Source organism: Scyliorhinus torazame, chromosome 15 (assembly GCF_047496885.1).
Source record: "Scyliorhinus torazame isolate Kashiwa2021f chromosome 15, sScyTor2.1, whole genome shotgun sequence".
In the NCBI taxonomy this organism is placed as follows: Eukaryota; Metazoa; Chordata; class Chondrichthyes; order Carcharhiniformes; family Scyliorhinidae; genus Scyliorhinus; species Scyliorhinus torazame.
The window spans coordinates 115067905-115094750 of NC_092721.1; the positions used below are offsets into that span (position 1 = coordinate 115067905).

A 26846-nucleotide genomic window follows, 5' to 3' on the forward strand; every position below is an offset into this window, starting at 1 on the left:
CGGCTTGGGTCACTGTCTGTGCGTCTGCACGTTCTCCCCGTGTCTGCGTGGGTTTCCTCCGGGTGCTCCGGTTTCCTCCCACAGTCCAAAGGTGTGCAGGTTAGGTGGATTGGCCATGCTAAATTGCTCTTAGTGTCCAAAAAAAAGGTTAAGTGGGGGTTACTGGGTTACGGGAATAGGGTAGAGACGTGGGCTTGAGTAGGGTGCTCTTTGTAAGGGCCGGTGCAGACTCGATGGGCCGAATGGCCTCCTTCTGCACTGTAAATTCTATGATTCTATGAACCCCGCCTTGGCTAATTTTTGGGCTCTCCTCTTTGCCTTGCTGGTTATGTTGTTTTGCCAGGCGCGGAGGGCTTTCCTTTTCTTGTCGATGAAGTCTTGGATGATGTGGTAGTTCACATCAAACCAGTCTTGGTATTTCCTGGTCTTGTAGCCGATGGTTTCTTCACAGCTTGAGGTGATGGCTGTCTTCAGCTCTTTCCAGTTTTCCATCACTCTGGTTTAACCATTCCAGTGACAACATTGGTAAGATTTTTATTGTCACTTAGGGGATGTATTTGATCCTACATTTAGTGCTGACTCCTCCCAGACCAAAAAGCACCCTTACAAGCAACCCAATATTGATCGAGGGTCCAGGGTCAAATATGTCTCAGCCTTATCCTGAACCCAGCTGAAGAGAAATACTGTTCCCACCCCTTCTTGGAACTTGACTCTGCATATGCCTCGATTTGACTCTTCCCTCAAACTTGCCACAATAACGTCTGACAACATCACAGTCCAAACATCTCATGCCATCGCTACTCTAGAATTATAGTGTTGCTCTTTTTAGCCTTGGTTTATTAGCTCTGATTACGTCACCTTTGCTCACGGGTCGCCAGGTATCTTTCTGATACCGCCACGTGGTTCAAGTTCAAGTTATGATGAATAAGTCAGCACACCGCTTAGTAAGATTGAAATCAACGGTCATTTATTATATACAACAAGTAATGTTTACACAATAATCCTACTATCTATATAATAAATCTATCACTACTGGCCAATACTAACTTTAGGAAGAGCCCACCAGGTCAGGGAAACGAATGGCTTATCCAATCGGATCTGGCCCGCGGGATTCAAAAGGCTGCTACAGGTCGATGGCTAGGAGTCTTTACCGGATAGCGATCGCTGGATTCAAAACTTACAGTTGCCGGTTGCTGTTCTTGCGAAGGTCTCGAGCAGGCGAAGAAGGGAGAGAGAGAGAGCGAGATCTGAACTTGGCCCCTCACTTTATAGGGCCCAGGGGCTTCCCGCCTCCCGGGGCGGCCCTTGACCCTGAGTCCCAAGTGATTGGACTTGTTCCCAATCACTGGGTTTGATACGTCCAATTGCGAGGCGATTCCCCGATCGGGGGGTGGTCGTTCACCTGCTTTTGTTTCGGCCACTGCAGGCGCCGACAGGTCTGGCCTGGTATTCAATTGCTAATATGTTGCAATTGTTCCCGGGGATAGCCGATTAAACTGCAGATGTCTGGGTGGATGGGCTGTTAATAGTCCTGAATGTACTGCAAATGTCTGGGTTGATGGGCTGTTAATAGCCCTGAGTATCGATCTGGGCCAACTTCCCCAGAGCCGAATATGCTATTCTGTCTGCAGCTGTCCGATTGTGTCTTGTTACCTGCTTTTCCCAGCAGCCTTTCCGGTTAGCCATTTTAGATTGGGTTTTGGCCAAATTAATCGGGAAGCAGTCATTTTACGTGGCTACAATAGCTAAGCTAATAATTAGCACATATTGAAATCTTCAAACTTGATGTTCTTTATCACTATGAAAGTGTCAGTGTAGATACAGCCCATCTTGGTGGACTACAAGGGAAAAGGTTGAAAGATAGTGTAAATTGATTTGTTTTATCTTGAGACACTTAGAACAATAAAGATGTTATGAACGAGGCCATTCACCCCATCGTGTCATTTCCAGTCAAAAAGAAACTAGTCGGTCATTTTAATCCCACTTTCCAGTACCTGGTCTGTAGTCTTGCAGGTTACAGGACCTCAGGTGCAGATCCAGGTACCCTTTAAATGAATTCAGCCTCAACCACCAATTGGCAGTGAATTCCAGTTGCCCACCACCCTCTGAGTGAAAAAGCTTTTCCCAATATCCATTGAAATCCTACCAATCACCTTAAATCTGTGCCTCCTGGTAACTGACCTCTCAAGCTAGGGGAAACTGATCTTTCCTGTCTACTCTATCTAGGTCCCTCATAATTTTGTACACCCCAATTAGATCACTTCTCAGACTGCTCCGTTCTAAGGAAAGCATCCCAAGCCTATCCAATCATTCCTCATAGCTGCAATTTTCAAGCCCAGTGATAGAACTAAGTTTCGATACTCGAGTGATTTGTTGAAAGACTACAATCAAGAATCATATTTTAATCAGGAAAGCTGCAGTTACCTTAGTAAAGGATAATGACTGCAAGAACAAAGTCTCAGTAAGTTTCTGAATTGCGAATATGCAGTCTTCAAAACTGAGAAGTGCGTATATTGAGTCTGATTTGATCTTACAAAAGTATGCATCCAATACTAGAATGCCATTCGTAGTCACAGAAACAGCCAGAGAAGGGAAGTCCTGCTAGACGGAGATTAGTCAAGTTTCAATCTCCTCAGACAAAACCATTACAGAGATTAAGTTCCAATAAATTAAAAGATGCACACACACAGGTACGAACTTGAATAAAATTAGGTCATACTGCAACAAATGCCATCCAATCTATGCTGATAACCATATCAGTTAATTGATGGACATCTAGCTGAGCAAACCAAAGACAGGGTCCTCCGGGCAAAGAGCCAATTACAGACAAAGAACATACAGTGCAGAAGGAGGCCATTCGGCCCATCGAATCTGCACCAACCCACTTAAGCCCTCACTTCCACCCTATCCCCTTAACCCAATAACTCCCCCTAACCTTTTTGGTCACTAAGGGCAATTTAACATGGCCAATCCACCTAACCTGCACGTCTTTGGACTGTGGGAGGAAACCGGAGCACCCGGAGGAAACCCACGCAGACATGGGGAGAACGTGCAGACTCCGCACAGACAGTGACCCAACGGGGAATCGAACCTGGGACCCTGGCGCTGTGAAGCCACAGTGCTATCCACTTGTGCTGCTGAAAGCAAGGGTTAACCCAAAGATAAGCATCTCCTTAAAAGAGAGCCCAGCAAGTTAGCTCTTTGTTCTAACCACTTCTAACTATCTATCTCTCGCTCTCTAAGCCTGTCTTTGACCTATGCTCCTTTACTCTGCCATGTGCTTTTTTCTTTAAATCACCTCTAAGCTTATTGCGTTTTGCACTGGCCAGTTGGTCGAATTGTTTTATCGAAGTATAAGAAATCATGTATCGTCAGCCGCACTGCCTAACATTAAAGTCAAACGTGAACTTTTACCATCGCACGGAATCGGTCCTTTTATTGAGAGAAAACACAATATCAGGATTCCATCATCCAGGCAATGTTTTTATAAATCTATGTACTTTCTCCAGCGCAATTATGTTCTTTCTGTAATGTGATGACCAGAATTGCACTCACAATTCTAGCTGTGGCCTAACCAGCATTTTATGCAGTTCCAGCATTATATCCCTGCTTTTGTATTCAATACCTTGTCCAATAAAGGAAAGCATTCCATATGCTTTTTTTGCCAGATTACCCAGCTGCCCACTTATCACAGACCAAAATATTTCAACGAAGACGCTATTATGGTGTTCCAACTGGAAAGCAATGGCCACCACAGGTCAAGAATTGTGGATGGAATAATAAAATTCGACAGCATTTTGCAAAGTTTATTTTCTTAAGCCTACAAATAATGTGCTCTTTAAACTCCACACAATCCCCAGTGAGTTTGCTCTCCAACATTCAGTTTACACAACACAATCCACATGGTATCTCATCAGTTGAACCACTGATAACAATAGTGTGATGTTTACAAACCTTTTAGCTCTGGATAATCCCGAATTCCGACTGATACAAAGAAGCAGTCCATATCAACGTGCATTATACAGTTCTGTTGTCTTGGTGGATCTACCGCACTTGCAGCACCTGCAAGAGAAAAAAATGTGAACATGGAATAAGCATTTGTACACCAAATGACTTCCACGTTCTTCAATATGGCAGCAAATGCATTTTTACTGTGAGCAGGGTATGCATCACTCCCCATATTATTAAAGGTCAGAAAATCACTCTTCAGCATCCATGCCTGAAACAGGCATTTTAAAATGATTTCATGGGTTGTGGGCTTCACTGACAAGGTCAGGATTTATTGCCCATCCTTAACACTTTGAGGTGGTATTGAGCCTCATTCTTGAATTGCTGCGGTTTGACTGTAGGTACATCCACAGTGCAGTTAGGAATGGAGTTCCAGGTTTTTGACTCAGCAACAGTGAAGGAAAGATGGTGCATTTCCAAGTCAAGATGATGTGTGACTTGGAAGGGTCTTTGTAAGGTCTTGTTCCTGTGTGGCTGCTGCCCTTGGGGTTCTAGGTGGTGAAGGTCATGGATTTGGCATGCATTGTTGAAGGAGCCTTGATGAGTTGCTGCAGTGCATTTGGTAATTGATACACACTGCTGCTACTGTGCATTGGTGGTGGTAGAGTGAATGTATATATTGATTGATGGGATGCCAATCAAGTGGATTGCTTTGTCCTGGATGCCGTTAAATTGCTCGAGTGTTGTGAGCTGCTACGATCCAGGCAAATGGGGAGTATTCCATCACATTCCTGATTTGTGCTTTATTGATGGTGGACAAGCTTTGTGGAGTCAGAAAATGAGTTATTTGCCACAGAATTCTCAATCCTTGACCTGCTATTGTAATCACAGTATTATATGGCTGATCCTGTTATGTTTCTGATCAACAGTAACTCCAATATTGTAAACAGTTTTTTCTCCACAGGTGTTTCTCCTCTCTCCTTTAAAACAGCCATCATCAGCATCTTTGCAAGCGACAGTCCCATCTCCAACCTCCTGTTCCCTTTCCAAAGTCTTTGAATGTGCTTCTGCCTCCCAAATCCATTCTCATTTTTTAACCAGAACTTCATGACCTATCTGCAGTATTACGGACACCAAACCAGATCTCAACAGTGGCTAAGATATAGGATCAGAACCGCAACATTTATCATAGAATCATAGAATTTACAGTGCAGGAGGCCATTCGGCCCATCGAGTCTGCACCGGCTCTTGGAAAGAGCATCCTACCCAAAGTCAACACCTCCACCCTATCCCCATAACCCAGTAACCCCACCCAACACTAAGGGCAATTTTGGACACTAAGGGCAATTTATCATGGCCAATCCACCTAACCTGCACATCTTTGGACTGTGGGGGGAAACCGGAGCACCCGGAGGAAACCCACGCAGACACGGGGAGGATGTGCAGACTCCGCACAGACAGTGACCCAAGCCGGAATCGAACCTGGGACCCTGGAGCTGTGAAGCAATTGTGCTATCCACAAGGCTACCGTGCTTGCGTAGTCTAAAAAATTAAAAAAATTTTTTTTAGACTACGCAAAAGACCAATTTGTTCCAGGAGTGATTGCATGAGAAATAGGCGTTGGTTATTTTTACAAAGAAAACTGTATTATAACAAAAGGAAAACAATCTGCAAACTTCAAACCTAACAAGAACATCTTACATGCATCTCTTAACCCTAACACACGATTTTTCCCATTAAACAGCACAGAAAATGAACATACAGCTCTCAATTCCACTTACCTTGGGAGGCAAAAATGATACTTGTATTACAGATCATATTCCTGTTGGTAGTGAAGCTCTTTCAGACCCTGTCTGAAAGTTTGGCTCTGTGGCAGTCTTTTCATGGAATCTTCTGATCGTTCTCCAAATCCTCCTGCCCCTCTCCTGTTCAAACAGGATTCAGCCCCTCAAAGATGGTTCTGTCCAGACGTGTCCAGGCTTGAATTCATCACTGCTATCTGGACTTTTGACTGCACACTTCCATTTACACAAAAGAACAGGGCCATGCTATGAATATGCAACTAACCTCTAATTTATGGACAAAAGGGACCATCAGATTCCGTAATGGGCTAATTGCTGGTCAGACCAGAGTGGATAATGGATGTTGAGTGAATCACCCTGGCTGAACAGGGTTATCCTGTTTATTCCAATTAACTAGTTTAAGTCGGAATGGGACAATGTAACTCAGGTCAGGTGTGGGCTATTACCTCTTTGACTCAGTGCTAGCAGTTTTACCCTCAGGCTGTTAACCCCTAAATTGCCCACTACCTCTTTGATCCAATTCTCTAACATCCACTAATTGTCACAGCAGTCTTTGACATGGTTGACCATACCATTCTTATCCAATTCCTTTCCACTCTTCTCAAGCTGGGTTGTCTGCTCTCAACTGGTTCCATTCTTATCTATCTAATTGTACCCAGAAAATCACTTGCAATGGGTTCTCTTCCTTGCTCCCATAAATTATCCCTGGAGTCCCTAAAAGATCAATCCTTGGCTCCCTACTATTTCTCATCTATATACTAACCACCGATTCATCATTCGAAGGCAAAAGTTTTGACATTCACGCTGACATCCAGCCTGACCTGAACTCTCTCAACTTCTCCACTACTGTTAATCTATCAGACTGCCCTGTTCCAAACAATGTTCCTAAGCTACCAACACCACCCTCTTCCTGGCAAGTCTGAGATTAAGTCACTTTTTATGCAATCTTTGCTTCTCATATGATCTCAAAACTAGCTTCCAACTTCATAATCATTTTATCATAAGGTCGCCTATTTCCACCTCTGAAACATTGCCCGACTTCACCAATGTCTCAGTTCATCTGCTCCTTAAACCGTCATTTATGCTTCGTTATCTCTAGGTTCAACTATTTCAATGTACTCCTGGCTTGTCTCCCTCATTCTACCATCCACAAACTTGGTCATCCAAAGCTCTGCTACCTGCGTCTTAACTCTCCCCTTTCTCCTCTTATCCCTGGGGCTCACTGACCCTCAATTGCTCCTGATCAAGCAATGTCTTGATTTAAAAATTTTCATCTTGGCTTTCAAATCTCTCCATGGTCTTGCCCCACCCAATATCAGTAACCTTCTCCAGCTCCACAACTCTCCAAGAAACCAAGACTCCTCAAATTCTAGCTTCTTGTCAATCTTCAATTTTAACTGTTCCAACATTAGTGGTCATGTTGCCTAGGCCCCAAAGCTCTGGAATACGCTTCGAATGCCTCTCCATCTTTTTAACTTCTAGAATTTACAGTGCAGGAGGCCATTCGACCCATCGAGTCTGCACAAGCCCTTGGAAAGAGCACCCTACTCAAGCCCATACCTCCACCCTATCCCTTTAACCCAACCTAAACTTTTGGGCACTAAACAATTTAGCATGGCCAATCCACCTAACCTGCACATCTTTGGACTGTAGGAGGAAACAGGAGCACCCGAAAGAAACCCACGCAGATACAGGGAGAGCGTGCAGACTCCACATAGATAGTCATCTGAAGATGGAATTGAACTCGGGGCCCTGGAGCTGTGAGGCAGCAGTGCTAACCACTGTCACCAACATGTAGTCAGTCACTGTTGCAATGCAAGAAAATAGCGTCAGTGTTTGCTCAGCAAGCTCTCACAAACAGCACTGTGATAATGGCCAGATTCATCCATTTTCTTTCTTCTTTAAGGCCTACCTTGTTGAAGAAACTTTTGGTCACCTGATATAATATCTTGTGTCATGGTGTCATACTTTGTTTTATAATGCTCCTGTAAATGCCTTGGGATGTTTCATTACATCAAATCTGCTGTTTGCACTGAGTGCTGAATTTGGTGCTTTTTGAGTGCGATAGTGAGAGTTTGGTGACCGAGGGAGTTAGGTGAGGAGGGAGTAAGGTGCTCCTTTCATTTTGTTTCCGACATTTCCGCAAAGAGTGCGAAGAGAGCCAGGAGTTTACAGGAAGTGTAGCTGACTGGGAGCAGAGTCGGAGGGCGGAGATCTAGTTAGTCCACACAGCAGCTATATTCTGTAAGGTAAGAGGGGATGGAGGCTAGGCCAGTTACATGCTCCTCCTGTAGGATGTGGGTGGTGAGGGATACCACCGGTGTCCCCACTGACTATACCTGCGGGAAGTGCACCCAACTTCAGCTCCTCAAAGACCGTGTTAGGGAACTGGAGCTGAAGCTGGATGAACTTCGGATCATCCGGGAGGCAGAGGGGGTGATTGAGAAGAGTTACAGGGAGGTAACCACACCCAAGGTACAGGACAAGAATAGCTGGGTTACAGTCAGGGGGAAAAAAACAAACAGGCAGACAGTGCAGGGATCCCTCGTGGCCGTTCCCCTTCAAAACAAGTATACCGTTTTCGATGCTGTTGGGGGGGATGACCTACCGGGGGAAGGCCCTAGCGGTCAGGTCTCTGGCACGGAGTCTGGCTCTGGGGCTCAGAAGGGAAGGGGGGAGAATAGAAAAGCAATAGTTGTAGGAGATTCAATGGTTAGGGGAATAGATAGGAGATTCTGTGGTCGCGAGCGAGACTCCCGGAAGGTATGTTGCCTCCCGGGTGCCAGGGCCAGGGATGTCTCGGATCGTGTCTTCAGGATCCTTAAGGGGGAGGGGGAGCAGCCAGAAGTCGTGGTGCACATTGGTACCAACGACATAGGTAGAAAAAGGGGTGTGGAGGTAATAAACAAGTTTAGGGAGTTACGCTGGAAGTTGAAAGCCAGGACAGACAGAGTTGTCATCTCTGGTTTGTTGCCGGTGCCACGTGATAGCGAGGCTAGGAATAGGGAGAGAGTGTAGTTGAACACGTGGCTGCAGGAATGTTGTAGGAGGGAGGGCTTCAGGTATTTGGATAATTGGAGCGCACTCTGGGGAAGGTGGGACCTGTACAAGCAGGACGGGTTGCATCTGAACCAGAGGGGCACCAATATCCTGGAAGGGGGGTTTGCTAGTACTCTTCGGGAGGGTTTAAACTAATTTGGCAGGGGAATGGGAACCGGATTTGTAGTCCAGCAACTAAGGTAGCCGATATTCAGGACGCCAAAGCTTGTAATGAGGCAGTGGGGAAGGGAACACTGACAAAGGAGAGTATTTGCAGGCACGGAGATGGGTTGAAGTGTGTATACTTCAACGCAAGAAGCATCAGGAATAAGGTGGGTGAACTTAAGGCATGGATCGGTACTTGGGACTACGATGTGGTGGCCATCACGGAAACTTGGATAGAAGAGGGGCAGAAATGGTTGTTGGAGGTCCCTGGTTATAGATGTTTCAATAAGATTAGGGAGGGTGGTAAAAGAGGTGGGGGGGTGGCATTATTTATAGAGATAGTATAACAGCTGCAGAAAGGCAGTTTGAGGAGTATCACCCTATTGAGGTAGTATGGGTTGAAGTCAGAAATAGGAAAGGAGCAGTCACCTTGTTAGGAGTTTTCTATAGGCCCCCCAATAGTAGCAGAGATGTGGAGGAAAAGATTGGGAAACAGATTTTGGAAAGGTGCAGAAGTCATAGGGTAGTAGTCATGGGCGACTTTAACTTCCCAAATATTGAGTGGAAACTCTTTAGATCAAATAGTTTGGATGGGGTGGTGTTCGTGCAGTGTGTCCAGGAAGCTTTTCTAACACAGTATGTAGATTGTCCAACCAGAGGAGGGGCAATATTGGATTTAGTACTGGATAATGAACCAGGGCAAGTGATAGATTTGTTAGTGGGGGAGCATTTTGGAGATAGTGACCACAATTCTGTGACTTTCACTTTAGTAATGGAGAGGGATAGGTACGTGCAACAGGGCAAGGTTTACAATTGGGGGGAAGGGTAAATACGATGTTGTCAGACAAGAATTGAAGTGCATAAGTTGGGAACATAGGCTGGCAGGGAAGGACACAAGTGAAACGTGGAACTTGTTCAAGGAACAGGTGCTACGTGTCCTTGATATGTATGTCCCTGTCAGGCAGGGAAGAGATGGTCGAGTGAGGGAACCATGGTTGACAAGAGAGGTTGAATGTCTTGTTAAGAGGAAAAAGGTGACTTATGTAAGGCTGAGGAAACAAGGTTCAGACAGGGCATTGGAGGGATACAAGATAGCCAGGAGGGAACTGAAGAAAGGGATTAGGAGAGCTAAGAGAGGGCATGAACAATCTTTGGCGGGTAGGATCAAGGATAACCCCAAGGCCTTTTACACATATGTGGGAAATATGAGAATGACTAGAGCGAGGGTAGGTCCGATCAAGGACAGTAGCGGGAGATTGTGTATTGAGTCTGAAGAGATAGGAGAGGTCTTGAATGAGTACTTTTCTTCTGTATTTACAAATGAGAGGAGCGATATTGTTGGAGAGGACAGTGTGAAACAGATTGGTAAGCTCGAGGAAATACTTGTCAGGAAGGAAGATGTGTTGGGCATTTTGAAAAACTTGAGGATAGACAAGTCCCCCGGGCCTGACGGGATATATCCAAGGATTCTATGGGAAGCAAGAGATGAAATTGCAGAGCCGTTGGCAATTATCTTTTCGTCCTCACTGTCAACAGGGGTGGTACCAGGGGATTGGAGAGTTGCGAATGTCGTGCCCCTGTTCAAAAAAGGAACTAGGGATAACCCTGGGAATCACAGGCCAGTTAGTCTTACTTCGGTGGTAGGCAAAGTAATGGAAAGGGTACTGAAGGATAGGATTTCTGAGCATCTGGAAAGACACTGCTTGATTAGGGATAGTCAGCACGGATTTGTGAGGGGTAGGTCTTGCCTTACAAATCTTATTGAATTCTTTGAGGAGGTGACCAAGCATGTGGATGAAGGTAAAGCAGTGGATGTAGTGTACATGGATTTTAGTAAGGCATTTGATAAAGTTCCCCATGGTAGGCTTCTGCACAAAGTAAGGAGGCATGGGATAGTGGGAAATTTGGCCAGTTGGATAACGAACTGGCTAACCGATAGAAGTCAGAGAGTGGTGGTGGATGGCAAATATTCAGCCTGGATCCCAGTTACCAGTGGTGTACCGCAGGGATCAGTTCTGGGTCCTCTGCTGTTTGTGATTTTCATTAATGACTTGGATGAGGGAGTTGAAGGGTGGGTCAGTAAATTTGCAGACGATACGAAGATTGGTGGAGTTGTGGATAGTAAGGAGGGCTGTTGTCGGCTGCAAAGAGACATAGATAGGATGCAGAGCTGGGCTGAGAAGTGGCAGATGGAGTTTAACCCTGAAAAGTGTGAGGTTGTCCATTTTGGAAGGACAAATATGAATGCGGAATACAGGGTTAACGGTAGAGTTCTTGGCATTGTGGAGGAGCAGAGAGACCTTGGGGTCTATGTTCATACATCTTTGAAAGTTGCCACTCAAGTGGATAGAGCTGTGAAGAAGGCCTATGGTGTGCTCGCGTTCATTAACAGAGGGATTGAATTGAAGAGCCATGAGGTAATGATGCAGCTGTACAAAACTTTGGTAAGGCCACATTTGGAGTACTGTGTACAGTTCTGGTCGCCTCATTTTAGGAAGGATGTGGAAGCTCTGGAAAAGGTGCAAAGAAGATTTACCAGGATGTTGCCTGGAATGGAGAGTAGGTCTTACGAGGAAAGGTTGAGGGTGCTAGGCCTTTTCTCATTAGAGCGGAGAAGGATGAGGGGCGACTTGATAGAGGTTTATAAGATGATCAGGGGAATAGATAGACAGTCAGAGACTTTTTCCCCAGGTGGAACACACCATTACAAGGGGACATAAATTTAAGGTGAAAGGTGGAAGATATAGGAGGGATATCAGAGGTAGGTTCTTTACCCAGAGAGTAGTGGGGGCATGGAATGCACTGCCTGTGGAAGTAGTTGAGTCGGAAACATTAGGGACCTTCAAGCAGCTGTTGGATAGGTACATGGATTACGGGAAAATGATATAGTGTAGATTTATTTGTTCTTAAGGGCAGCACGGTAGCATTGTGGATAGCACAATTGCTTCACAGATCCATGGTCCCAGGTTCGATTCCAGCTTGGGTCATTGTCTGTGCGGAGTCTGCACGTCCTCCCCGTGTCTGCGTGGGTTTCCTCCGGGTGCTCCGGTTTCCTCCCACAGTCCAAAGATGTGCGGGTTAGGTGAATTGGCCAATGATAAATTGCCCTTAATGTCCAAATTGCCCTTGGTGTTGGGTGGAGGTGTTGAGTTTGGGTAGGGTGCTCTTTCCAAGAGCTGGTGCAGACTCAAAGGGCCGAATGGCCTCCTTCTGCACTGTAAATTCAATGATAATCTATGATTAATCTAGGACAAAGGTTCGGCACAACATCGTGGGCCGAAGGGCCTGTTCTGTGCTGTATTTTCTATGTTCTATGTTCTATGCTACAACGGTTGTGGGGAGGGGTGGGGAGACCGGGTCCCTTCAAAAGGGAGGCCTTAACCTGCAACCAGCAAGCTAAGTCTTACAAATATACTTACTTGAACTTGAAGCTAGTGCTCCTTTCAACCCCATATGATATAAGCACCAGCTACCACTGCTCCAGTCAACTACTCTCTTCCTCTCCATTGACAAGTCACACCCCTACCTGGCTACTGATCAATCCCGCCCCCCACACCCAATTTAACTAATTATCAGCCCCATAAAAGTCACGTCTCAACAAAGAACAATACAGCACAGGAACAGGCCCTTCGCCCTTCCAAGCCTGTACTGGTCATGATACCACCCTTGGCCAAAACCCTCAGCACTTCCTAGTGCCTTATCCCTCTATACACATTCCATCCATGTATTCGTCGAGATGCCTTTTGGACGCCATTAGTGTATCTGCTTCCACAACGTCCCCTGGCATTGTATTCTAGGCACTCACATCCTCTGTGTAAAAAATACTGCCTCACACATCTCCTCTAAACTTTGCCCCATGGACCTTAAACCTATGCCCCCTGGTGACTGACACCTCCACCCTGGGAAAGAGTGCCTGCCCATCCACCCTATCGATGCCCCTCATAATCTTGTAGAACTCTATCAGATCACCCCTCAACCTCAGTCTTTCTAATAAAAACAATCCGAGGCTATTCAGCCTCTCCACCGAGCTAACACCCTCCAGACCAGGCAACATTCTGGAAAACCTAGGGCAGCACGGTGGCTCAGTGGTTAGCATTGCTGCCTCATGGCGCGGAGGTCCCAGGTTCAATCCCGGCTCTGGGTCACTGACCGTGTGGAGTTTGTACATTCTCCCCGTGTTTGGGTGGGTTTTGGCCCCACAACCCAAAGATGTGCAGGGTAGGTAGATTGGCCACACTAAATTGCCCCTTAATTGGAAAACATTAATTGGGTACTCAAATTTTTTTTTAAAACAACCTGGTAAACCTCCTCTGCACCCTCTCCAAAGCCTCCACATTCTTCTGGCAGTGTGGCGACCAGAATTGTGCACAATATTCCAAGTGCAGCCGTACCAAGGTTCTATACAACGGTAGTATGACTTGCCAGTTTTTATACTCGATCCCCCGTCCAATGAAGGCAAGCATTCCGTATGATTTCTTGACTACCTTGCCCACTTGTGTTGCTACCTTCAAAGATCTATGGACTTGCACGCCCAGATCTCTCTGACTTTCTATATTCCCAAGAGTTTTGCCATATGTTAGCCCTACAAAAATGCATTACCTCACATTTGTCTGGATTAAACTCCATTTTCCATTTCTCTGCCCATGTCTCCAACCTATCTATGACCTGCTGTATCCTCTGACAATCCTCAACGCTATCTGCCGTTCCACCAACCTTGGTGTCATCCGCGAACTTACTAATCAGACCAGCGACATTTTCCTCCAAATCATTTATGTATACTACAAGCAAGAGGCCCCAGCACAGATCCCTGTGGAATACCACTAGTCACAAACTTCCATTCAAAAAAACATCCTTCTACTGCTACCCTTTGCCTTCTGTGACCAAACCAGTTTTGTATCCATCTTGCCACCTCACCTCTGATCCCGTGTGGCTTCTCCTTTTGTACCAGTTTGTCATGAGGCACCTTGTCAAAGGCTTTACTGAAGTCCATGTAAACAACATCCACCGCCCTCCCCATATCAATCATCTTTGCCACCTCCTCAAAAATCTCGATCAAGTTAGTGAGGCACGATCACCCCTTCACAAAACCATGCTGTCTAACGCTATTGAGTCCATTTGTTTCCAAATGGGTATAAATTCTGGTCCTGAGAATTCTCTCCAATAATTTACCTACTATCGACGTGAGGCTCACAGGCCTTTAGTTTCCTGGATAATCCCTACTACCTTTCTTAAATGTGGTTTACATTAGCTATTCTCCAGTCCTCTGGGATCTCACTTGTAGCCAATGAGGATACAAAGATGTCAGTTAAGGCCCCAGTAATTTCCTCCCTCGCTTCCCTCAGTATTCTGTGGTAAATCCCATCCGGCCCAGGAACCCTATCTACCTTAATGTCTTTTAAACGGCCCAATACCGCCTCCTTTTCGATGTCAACATGCCCCCTACTGTCCACACACCCTACCCAAGAATCATTTTAACAAAGTCCTTTTCTTTTGGTGAACGCTGATGCAAAGTACTCATTTAGTACCGCGTCCATTTCCGCTGGATCAACACATAGATTCCCCCCACTGTCCTTAAGTGGTCCAATTCTTTCCCTGGCCGCCCTCTTGCTTTTTACATATGAATAAAAAGCTTTGGGTTCACCTTAATCCTACTTGCCAAGGACTTTTCATGACTCCTCCTAGCCCTCTTATTTTCCGGCTTAAGTACCTCCCTGCTCAAGAGTTTAGACTCTCCCCACCCTTCTAGACCGTACAAAAGCCTCCTTTTTCTTTTTGACGAGGTTCGCAATATCCTTCGTTATCCAAGGCTCCCTAAACTTCCAATACTTATCCTTTGTTCTCTCAGGAACGTGACTTTACTGAATCTTAATCAACTTTCGCTTGAAAGACTCCCACATGTCCGATGTTGATTTATGCTCCAACAGCCGCACTCAATCCAAATTCTTCAATTCCTGTCTAATGTTATCGTAATTTTCCTTTCCCCAGTTTAGCACCTTAACGTGAGGGTTACCCTCATCCCGATCCAAAAGTACCCTAAAACGGAATTGTGGTCACTACTCCAAAAATGTTCCCCTACTGAAACCTCAACCACCTGTCCAGGTTCATTCCCCAATACCAGGTCCAATACTGCCCTTCTCCAGTTGGACTATCTACATATTGCATCAAGAAGTCTTCCTGGCTACACCTTACAAACTCTGCTCCATCCAAGCCCCTAGCACTGTAAGTCCCAGTTAATAGAGGGGAAATTAAAATCCCTTACCACAACAACCGTTACTTTTGCACCTATCCAAAATCTCTCTACCTATCTGCTCCTGGCAGTTGGGGGAACCTGTAATGAACCCCCAACATTGTGTCTGCCCTCTTCCTGTTCCTGAGCTCTCCCCAGATTGCCTCATTGTATGAGCCCTCCGAGGTGTCCTCCCGCAGTACAGCTGTAATATTCTCCTTAACCAGTAATGCTACTCCCCCACCCTTTTTACATCCCCCTCGATCTCTCCTGAATCATCGATATCCTCCAACGTTTAGCTGCCAATCCTGCTCTTCCTTTAACCATGTTTCTGTGACAGCCACAACATCATAATTCCAAGTACTAATAAGTGCTCCAGGTTCATCTGCCTTACATAAGAACATAAGAACTAGGAGCAGGAGTAGGCCATCTGGCCCCTCGCGCCTGCTCCACCATTCAATGAGATCATGGCTGATCTTTTGTGGACTCAGCTCCACTTTCCGGCCCGAACACCATAACCCTTAATCCCTTTATTCTTCAAAAAACTATCTATCTTTATCTTAAAAACATTTAATGAAGGAGCCTCTACTGCTTCACTGGGCAAGGAATTCCATAGATTCACAACCCTTTGGGTGAAGAAGTTCCTCCTAAACTCAGTCCTAAATCTACTTCCCCTTATTTTGAGGCTATGCCCCCTAGTTCTGCTTTCACCCGCCAGTGGAAACAACCTGCCCGCATCTATCCTATCTATTCCCTTCATAATCTTATATGTTTCTATAAGATGCCCCCTCATCCTTCGAAATTCCAACGAGTACAGTCCCAGTCTACGCAACCTCTCCTCGTAATCCAACCCCTTCAGCTCTGGGATTAACCTAGTGAATCTCCTCTGCACACCCTCCAGTGCCAGTACGTCCTTTCTCAAGTAAGGAGACCAAAACTGAACACAATACTCCGTGTCGCCTCACTAACACCTTATACGATTGCAGCATAACCTCCCTAGTCTTAAACTCCATCCCTCTAGCAATGAAGGACAAAATTCCATTTGCCTTCTTAATCACCTGTTGCACCTGTAAACCAACTTTTTGTGACTCATGCACTAGCACACCCAGGTCTCTCTGCACAGCAGCATGTTTTAACATTTTATCATTTAAATAATAATCCCATTTGCTGCTTACCTGCTATACTTCTGCGTTGAAACAAATACACTTCAAACCACTGCGTTTGAGCAGACAGGGTGATGTTGTTCTCTCATTTTTGTTCTCTATTTCCCCTTCAGTTATTATACCTTCTAAGCTAACGCTCTGGTTCCCAACCCCAATATTGGTGCCCCTCAAGTTTAGGTGCAACCCATCCTTCTTGTACAGGTCACACCTGCCCCGGAAGAAATCCCAGTGGGCCAGAAATCTGAAATCCTCCATCCTACACCACCAGTTTAGCCATGTATTTAGTTGCACTATCCTTCTATTTCTAGCCTCACCAGCACGTGGCACAGGGAGTAATCCTGAGATTACAACTCTGGGGGTCCTGCTTTTTAGTTTACTGCCTAACTCCCTGAACTCCTTCTGCAGGACCTCATCGCTCGTCCGGCCTATGTTGTACTACGACCTCTGGCTGTTCACCCTCTCCCTTCAGGATGTCCTGTGTTCGTTCAGAGACATCCTTGACCCTGGCACCAGGGAGGCAACATGCCATCCTGGAGTCTCTTTTACATCCACAGAACTGTCTATCTGTGCTACGTACTATAGAATCACCTATAACTATCGCTCTCCTGCACGTTGCCCTCCCCGCCGAGCAATAGAGCCAGCTGTGGTGCCATTGTTCTGGCTGCTGTTGTTTGCCCCGATAGGCTACCCCCCCAATGTATACTTGTTAGAGAGGGTGACAGCCACAGGGGTTTCCTGCACTGACTGCCTGCCCTTTCTGGCGGTCACCCAACTGTCTGCCTGCACCTTGGATGTGACCACATTTCTATAGCTCCAATCTATGACGCTTTCCGCCACCTGCATGCTCCTAAGTGCATCCAACTGCTGCTCCAATCGAACCATGTAGTATGTGAGGAGCTGCCATTGATTACACTTCCTGAAGATGTAATCGACCGGAACGTTGGAAGCGTCACGGATCTTCCACATCTCACAGTTAGAGCACTGCACCCCACTGAGTGACATTTAAGCATCACTTAATTAATTAAAAATAAATACTTAAATTGTTATTAGATTAAGTTACAATTAACTATACGGTCCCTGGCACTAGATTTTTAATATAAAAGTAAATGCAGGGGCTGGTTTAGCACAGTGGGCTAAGACAGCTGGCTTGTAATGCAGAACAAGCCCAGCAGCGTGGGTTCAATTCCTGTACCGGCCTCCCCGAACAGGCGCCGGAATGTGGTGACGAGGGGCTTTTCACAGTAACTTCATTGAAGCTTACTTGTGACAATAAGCGATTATTATTATTCAATATTAATCTCTGCCCTCAGGTTTAGTTACTCCTCTACCTAGTTAATTAATTTGTTTAAATTAGTTTTTTCAATGTTTTTTTTCAAATTTAACAGATTCCCTACCAGCCAATCAGGTCACAGCCTTTCTCACAATGCCGAGTGTCGCTGCTAGCATTGCACCACCTCAATTTTTAGCAATGCTTCATCAACCTCTCAAGCTTTGCAGCTTGCCTGCTTCGTCAAAATGATGTCCAATATCAGAAGCACCATTCTGGTGCAAGGATCACATTCTGTACCACGAGTGTGCCCAATAATGAGCATGCCTGAATTTCTAAGCCTAAGACTTTACCTGGGACCTGCTAGCAATGGAACATGAATACGTTCCAAGTTACTATGAACAAATGGATTGTTAAAACTCTATCTCATTTAAGTGAACTTTTACTTTAAATGACTGAAATGGATAATGACGGTGTAAATCTTCCATTGAAACAGCTACCACATTTACTAAAGAGTGAAATTCAACGATACAAAGAACAATGTCTATAAACACAAAACAATAACTTCAGTGGTCTGTGTTTTAACGAGGAGCCTTGCTCGAAGATAATCGAAGGGCTACGGATAATTCCGTCACATTCTGACTTTTGAGCATAGAATCACTGTAGTTAGCTTATTAACTGTTCAATATTGTTTAAAATGCATGCATTCTCTAAGGTGACTGAGTGGTTAGGTAAACAGAAGCATGCTTTTGAAATTAGTAGGAACTTACCGGAATGGTTGGTATCAATCGTATTTCTTTGAAACTTGTTAATCCTTTTCAGATTTTCTCTGCCTGGATAAACACCATTACTTTGTCTTTGAAGTCTGTTCACATATTCTGTAAACTCACACTTCCACGTTGAAATGTGATGCAGTCTTGAATGAGCATAAAACTCGGATATAAAACTTGGGTCTGCAGGTTTTGAAGACCAGTGGGAGGATGCCTTACTGGGTAAAGGCTCGGAACTATTTTTCATTTTTGGAACCCCATGAACTGTAGGGTGGTTAGACCCATTTAATTTAAAGCACTCATTTAATGAAGACGCTGTAGCAGTCCTAGTGCAATCAGGCAGTGAAGTACTGCCTTCTGCCAACTGCTTCTCACAGTTTCTGAAATGCATTTCACAGTCATCATTTTCTTCTTCCAGAGTTTCAGGAGTTCCAACTTCCTTTTCCCACAAAGTTTCACTGCAATGTTTTAAATAATCTTGTGTTTTTAAGGCACTAAAAGAATTGGGCTCATTCCTTTTAAAAAGAGAAAAGTGGTCTCTACAACTATGAACTCCATTATGATTTATATTAGGAAAAGGATGCTCCAATTCCATAAGCTCAAAATCTTCATTGTTTTTGTCCCATCCATTCATTCCATTGTTAGTCTGGTTTGCTTTCTCCTTGTATTTGGCATTATCACGGTTGTTGGTGGTGCTTTTTCTAGAAGAAAAGCACCAGAAATCATTTTACCTTTCATTATGATGAACCATGCACTCTCTGCAAAATGAGTGTCACATATCGGGTGCATGGGATAGACCAAGTCTACATAAAGAGCAATAATAGAAAATACTGGAAATATACAACAGTTCCTTCTTAGGTTAAAAAAACATAGCTTAGAAAGTGACATTTGAACTATAAATTCAACAAAGCAGAGAAGCAGACACTGGGAATAGAGTGCAACAGAGATGGGTAACAAGTTTCCCAAGTCACAGGAGCAGCAGCAGCAATGGAATCAGGGGTGGAAAAGTGGTGGCTGACAGCCTGCAGCTTAATCTATACATAAAATTAACATTTTTGCTTTGGCTCCTGTGAGACTTCTGCATTAATCATCAAGATGTAAAAGACCTTTGCGACATATTCCATTGGTAAGTTCAAAATTTACTGACCTATGGCAAAGTACTTCCCCCCCCCCCCAACCAGCTGTTCTCTACATATTTTAGATTTAAAAAATCACTGTGCAGATAAATTCTGCGATGGTTCCCATGGACACAAAACCATAGATACCATGGCTACAGTTCAAACCTATCTTTGATAAATAAAACACCTCCAGTCCATCATTCCTAAGGCATTTTACAGGTGCAAATAAGTACTGAAGTCATACATTTGTCAGTTATATTTAATATTCAATAGAAAGCTGACAATTATTAGATAAATTAAACAAAATAGATATGAAAGTAAAAACAAAATTAATTTGGGAAGAAATAAATTGGGTTACTTAAACTATGAAAATGCTAATACCAACATTTTTGTACAGAGAGGGCTTGGAAGAAAGTCGGTTTATTTTTTCGCATTTGCAGGTTTCTTCCTACAGCAACTTGGCTCACTGTACTGTAACAGTACCTTCTAAAAAGAATTGTATTTATACAGCACCTTTCATGACCACAGATCTTCCAAAGTTGTTTACAACAAATTAAGTAATTTTGAAGTAAAGTCACCGTTGTCTTGTGGGGCTGCCAGTTTGTGCATAGCAAACTCCCAGAAACAGCAATACTAAATTATGCATTTTTCTAATGCTGATTAGGGGGACAAAAATTGGCCAGGACACTGGGGGTTAACTCCGCTGTTCTTCTTCAAAATAGAGCCATGGGAACTTGCAGATCCATCTTAGAAACCTTGGCTTTACATTACTGACACTGCAGGATTCCTTGGACTGGAGCAGGCATTTTCAAAGTGGAGATCATGAGCCGCGGGTGGGTCACAGGCGGGTGTCGGGAGGGTCGCAGAGCCATCCATCGTGGCTTTCCCGATTGCGTGAATTCACGTGCAACAGCCACAGCAGCCGGCCTGGCTTTGAAAATGACGCCCGCGACCGGCTAAAAAATGCGGGTGTACTGCGCACGCTTGCCCGCTCATCAGTGCGAATGCGTGGAACCCAGCGAGAAGCACTACCTCCTCCTGATGTCAGCGCGTTGACGCAGGAGAAGATTTTTTTTAAATTCAATGTCATCTTCCTGCCTGAAGCGAGGCAGAGCAGGTCACGTGCCCCGAACGCTAACGTTATGTGCTTTGGGCACGATTGCGATTCCTCCATCTTGTCAGCAGCAAACAAGTAAAATTTAAAATGGATCGTTTTATTCTAAGGAAGAGAGGGCCAGAGACACAAATAGGCCAGGATCTCACAACTAAACCTGCTGGAGCGAGTGCGCAGGAGAATCCACAGCAGGACAACGCAGTGTTGGTGTGAGCTGTTCAGGAGGGTCCACAACAGGACAAAGCTGTGCTGGTGTAATCTCCAGGGCCTCTGTTGAACAGCCCATTAAGAAGAAGCTGAAATCAGGCACAAAGCAGAATAAAGACAATTTTTTTAAGGTATGGATTTATTAATTATGTCAATGTCGGCCGGCGCGGGTCGCGAAGGTCGGCCGGCGCGGGTCGCGAAGGTCGGCCGGCGCGGGTCGCGAAGGTCGGCCGGCGCGGGTCGCGAAGGTCGGCCGGCGCGGGTCGCGAAGGTCGGCCGGCGCGGGTCGCGAAGGTCGGCCGGCGCGGGTCGCGAAGGTCGGCCGGCGCGGGTCGCGAAGGTCGGCCGGCGCGGGTCGCGAAGGTCGGCCGGCGCGGGTCGCGAAGGTCGGCCGGCGCGGGTCGCGAAGGTCGGCCGGCGCGGGTCGCGAAGGTCGGCCGGCGCGGGTCGCGAAGGTCGGCCGGCGCGGGTCGCGAAGGTCGGCCGGCGCGGGTCGCGAAGGTCGGCCGGCGCGGGTCGCGAAGGTCGGCCGGCGCGGGTCGCGAAGGTCGGCCGGCGCGGGTCGCGAAGGTCGGCCGGCGCGGGTCGCGAAGGTCGGCCGGCGCGGGTCGCGAAGGTCGGCCGGCGCGGGTCGCGAAGGTCGGCCGGCGCGGGTCGCGAAGGTCGGCCGGCGCGGGTCGCGAAGGTCGGCCGGCGCGGGTCGCGAAGGTCGGCCGGCGCGGGTCGCGAAGGTCGGCCGGCGTGGGTCGCGAAGGTCGGCCGGCGCGGGTCGCGAAGGTCGGCCGGCGGGGGTCGCGAAGGTCGGCCGGCGGGGGTCGCGAAGGTCGGCCGGCTCGGGTCGCGAAGGTCGGCCGGCGCGGGTCGCGAAGGTCGGCCGGCTCGGGTCGCGAAGGTCGGCCGGCGCGGGTCGCGAAGGTCGGCCGGCGCGGGTCGCGAAGGTCGGCCGGCGCGGGTCGCGAAGGTCGGCCGGCGCGGGTCGCGAAGGTCGGCCGGCGCGGGTCGCGAAGGTCGGCCGGCGCGGGTCGCGAAGGTCGGCCGGCGGGGGTCGCGAAGGTCGGCCGGCGCGGTCGCGAAGGTCGGCCGGCGCGAGTCGCGAAGGACGGCCGGCGCGAGTCGCGAAGGACGGCCGGCGTGTGTCGCGAAGGACAGCCGGCGTGAGTCGCGAAGGACAGCCGGCGTGAGTCGCGAAGGACAGCCGGCGTGAGTCGCGAAGGACAGCCGGCGTGAGTGGCGAAGGACAGCCGGCGTGAGTGGCGAAGGACAGCCGGCGTGAGTCGCGAAGGACAGCCGGCGTGAGTCGCGAAGGACAGCCGGCGTGAGTCGCGAAGGACAGCCGGCGTGAGTCGCGAAGGACAGCCGGCGTGAGTCGCGAAGGACAGCCGGCGTGAGTCGCGAAGGACAGCCGGCGTGAGTCGCGAAGGACAGCCGGCGTGAGTCGCGAAGGACAGCCGGCGTGAGTCGCGAAGGACAGCCGGCGTGAGTCGCGAAGGACAGCCGGCGTGAGTCGCGAAGGACAGCCGGCGTGAGTCGCGAAGGACAGCCGGCGTGAGTGGCGAAGGACAGCCGCCGTGAGTCGCGAAGGACAGCCGGCGTGAGTCGCGAAGGACAGCCGGCGTGAGTCGCGAAGGACAGCCGGCGTGAGTCGCGAAGGACAGCCGGCGTGAGTCGCGAAGGACAGCCGGCGTGAGTCGCGAAGGACAGCCGGCGTGAGTCGCGAAGGACAGACGGCGTGAGTCGCGAAGAACAGACGGCGTGAGTCGTGAAGGTCAGACGGCGTGAGTCGCGAAGGTCAGCAAGTGTGGGTCGCGAATTTCAGCAGGCGTGGGTCGCGAAGGTCAGCTGGCGTGGGTCGCGAAGGTCAGCCGGTGTGGGTTGCGAAGGTCAGCCGGTGTGGGTCGAAGGTCAGCCAACCTGGGTCGCGAATGTTGGCCGGCGTTGGCCGAAGGTTGCCGGTTGGTAAAAATAAGTCCCCAGAAAAAAAGTTTGAAAAAGACTAGACTGGAGTATCACCCTCGATTTTTGTGCTCAAGATTTGGAGATTGGTTTGAACCCACATCTTCTGACACAGTGAGAGTGCTACTAACTGAGCAACAGCTGACAACTATTTTCAAATCAGATTTAATTTCAGGCAGTTCTGGCTGTTGCACCATTTAAAATTCTATCAGGCACTGCTCTCATATGCTAAAACTGCACATTATTCTAGGATCATCCCGTAATGCGAAAGGTAGCCCACCGCTTATTTTCTCTACCACAAAGTGTATTCACAACGACTTCTGGTGGTGGCCATGGAGTGAGTGGTCGCACATTTTGTAGCTCCCGTTCGAGGTGGCTTTTTCGGACCTTTTCCCGCTTGTAGGGTGGGTGTTTAGCTCAAGAAAGGTGCCGGGTTTGACTGGCGAAAGTTAAACTCCACTGGTGAGGCTGGTGGATGGATCCACAGACCAGAAGTGGGTCAAGAAGAGGGGAGAAATAGGAGCAAGAGAATCTTCATGCGCCATAAGATGGCGGAGGGTACAAAGAACAAAGAAAGGTAAAGCACAGGAACAGGCCCTTTGGCCCTCCAAGCCTGCGCCGACCATGCTGCCCGTCTAAACTAAAGGGTCAGCCCTGCCTGCCTAGTGGTCAACTGAGCAGTTGGTGGACGTCTTAAACGGGAAGTTCAGCTGGCAGAGGAGGGAAGCACAGGAGGATCTAGCGAAGGCGGTGGAACCATTGAAAGTGGGAATTGACCGTGTGGAAGAGGCTGGAGTCCCAGGGCCAGGCTCTTCGGAAAGGGGAGGAGACGGTGGGGGAACACGAGGAGCAGTTTGTCTCGTTGCAGCCGAATTAGTGCGATGCGGAAGACTCAGAAGCGGTTAAGGGAGAAGGTGGAGGACCTGGAGAATCGCACCTGAAGACAGAACTTAAGAATCGTGGGGATGCCTGAAGGCATTGAGGGAGGGGACGCAGGCACGTATGTGGCCAAGATGCTGGAGAGGTTGAGGAGGGCTACGGTCCCTGGAAGTTGACCGAGTGCACAGGGCACTGATGAGAAAGCCGCCGGCAAACGAGCCGCTGGGTGTGATGGTTGTGTGTCTCCATGAGTTCCTGGATAATGAAAAGATATTGAGATGGGTGAGGCAGACGAGGAGGTGAACTTGGGAAGGGAATGAGCTTCAGGTGTACCAGGACATGGGCGAAGAGGAGAGCCGGGTTCAATCGGGTAAAGGCTGTCCTCTTTAAAAAGGGGGTGAGGTTTGGAATGCTGTAACCGGCCTGCCTCTGGGCGCCTTTTAACAGCTGAGAACATTATGTCAGACGCTGCAGGAGGCGATGGAATTTTTGAGAGACAATGAACTGGTGGGAGAAGGAGGACACTGAACTTTGATGGAGGTGTGAAGAAATGTTTGCTTTTTTTGTGGGTAGTGGTGGAGGGGTCGGTGTGGGGGCGGATGGAGGCGGCCTCATGAAATGGGATGAGGAATGGGGTGGGTGGGGGGGTGGAAAATGGAGGCAGGATGTGGGAGGAGGCTCTGAGGAAAGCAAATGCATCTTTGTTGTGTGCGAGGCTCAACTTTATCCAGTTCAAGGTAGTTCATAGGGCGCACATGAAGGTGGCTAGGTTGATAGGTTCTTCGAGGGGGTAGAGGATAGGTGTGGGCAGTATGCGGGGAGGCCCGCGAACCACGGTCACATGTCCTGGGAACGTCCGGAACTGAAGGGGTTCTGGCAGGGGTTCATGGACCTAATGTCTGAGGTGCTGAGGGCGAAGGTGACCCCCGAGTCCAGAAGTGGCGATATTCAGGCTGTCGGAAGACCTGGGAGGCCAGGGGGTGATAGCGGCTAATGTCCTGGCTTTGCCTCCTTGATAGCCCGGGGGTGGTGAGCGACCCTATGGAGTTCCGAAGGTTGGAGAAAATCAAGTACGTCTTGAGAGGGTTGGTTGATGGGTCTGCCGGAGGTGGAAGCCTTTCATCAACTTCTTCAAGGAGGATTGAGGTGTCATTTGTATTTATTGTTTATACAAATGCCTTAATACAATATTTTTAAAAAACAAAGTGTATTTACAAACCTCTTTCCCTTGTTTCCTCCACCCTCATCTCTTTTTTAAAATAAATTTAGCGTACCCAATTAATTTTTTCCAATTAAGGGGCAATTTAGCATGGCCAATCCATCTACCCTGCACATCTTTGGGTTGTGGAGGCGAAACCCATGTAAACACGGAGAGAATGTGCAAACTCTACACGGACAGTGACCCAGAGCCGGGATCGAACCTGGGACCTCGGTACCGTGATGCAGCAGAACTAACCCACTGCGCCACCGTGCTGCCCTTCCACCTCATCTCTGAAATCAAGTGCGAGGCTCATGGACTCTCCGTCACCAAGATCAGGCCCTCCCTCGATCAGTGTCTTTGCTATGCCTCTTCCTTCCACTAACCCACCTGGCCAAGCTTCCTTTAATGTGCCTCCCTGTCCTCATCCTGAACCTTCATCTAAACCAACTACTAGACCAGTTGTATCGACACCATGCACACATGAAGAGGGCAGAAGCTTGGTGCTTAGCAGTGAAGGGTTCATCTGATTATCCGCTCAAAGTCCACCCACCATCTAAAAGGTACATCAACAGTGTGATGAAATATCCATGTTGGAAGAGTGCAGAAACAACTGAACTCAAGAATCTTGACAACCATCTAAGACAAGGCAACCTGCTTAATCAGTGCCTTGGTCAGTGGAATCAGTGCCTTGGTAAGTGGAATCATTATCTAACACAGGTGCTCTACAGCATGTACAAATGACAGCACACATACAACAACTCACCAAGTTAGTTTGACAGCACTTCTCCCCCATATGAATACTCCAGAAATGTCATATCAGCTCCAAGCTTTCCTGTCTTCTGACTAAGACTTTAATTGCCAGCCCTCAATTACTACTGGGTCAATACCCACAAATACCCTGGATAACCCAACTGTGGGAGCACCATCACCAGATTAGTTTCAGTAGTTCAAGAAGGAACACCACCCCCTCAAGGTAACTAAGGTTGGGAAATAATAATGGTCTTGCCAACATCTCCCACCTCCTGAGAACATAAAATGCATGCAAGTGTCAGCTTAAAATATATTTGGTTCACACTTGGTGTTGCTGGGAGTAAAGAACAACTTTGATTACTTCCGTTTCTATCACTTATTGCAATACATGAAACAACTTTTTGCAACTCAGTTTGAGAGAATTGAGCCAACCATTTCAATTGTATAATAGACTAAACTTAATTTGAAACAGGATGTAGCATGAAATAACTGATTTAGTATAGCAAACTGCAACTGGTTTTGCAATGAACAGATGAGCTGTATGAGTCAGAACTCTATCCTTGAATAACCTGGCATCCTGCTGAAAAGCTACCAACATTAACTTTCAGATTGTCCTCAACTCTGAGCTAATATAAAGACCAATATATTGTCAGTCTTAATGTTTGGCAGACCAAAAAAAGAATTACAGTGTGAAGGAGAAAACATTAAATCATAGTATAAAATAGCTGTGTTAGTGAACTTACACGTTTTTACTAAGTTTATAAATATTGCTCGGGCCTGGTGTGGGTTCTTCAGGTTTGCTCACAGTGAAGTTCAATCCCCTTTGGACACTTGACCGCTTGGTATAGAGCTGATAGGGAATGTAAGAAAGGAGGTATCCAGCTTTTATACTGCAAAGCAAACAGGAAAATCAAAATATGAGTTAACAGGCTATCTTCAACAACACGGTTCGGAAAAGAACATTTCGCATTGATAAACTTCTAGGAACATATTCTCTCATTGAGAAAGTATTATGCAGATGGACAAAGTTCTCAAATATCTACTTAAATAAAATTGGTCTGATTAAAAGACATGATGTGGAGATGCTGGCATTGGACTGGGCTGAGCATAGTAAGAAGTTTTACAACACCAGGTTAAAGTCCAACAGGTTTGTTTCGATGTCACTAGCTTTCGGAGCGCTGCTCCTTCCTCAGGTGAACGAAGAGGTATGTTCCAGAAACATATATATATATATATATATAGAC

General features: G+C 47.2%; 1 protein-coding gene across 2 annotated transcripts in view; it reads right to left on the reverse strand.

Annotated features, from left to right (window-relative positions):
- rev1 (REV1 DNA directed polymerase) overlaps positions 1-26846 on the reverse strand; it is a 232101-nt gene that overhangs the window by 163967 nt on the left and 41288 nt on the right. For both annotated transcript variants that reach the window (XM_072476592.1, XM_072476593.1), the window contains 3 exons: positions 26346-26492; positions 18381-19081; positions 3955-4062 (listed from right to left, as the gene is read on the reverse strand). In XM_072476592.1, the coding sequence (XP_072332693.1) occupies positions 3955-4062; positions 18381-19081; positions 26346-26492 (956 nt within the window). The remainder of the gene's footprint in view (positions 1-3954; positions 4063-18380; positions 19082-26345; positions 26493-26846) is intronic.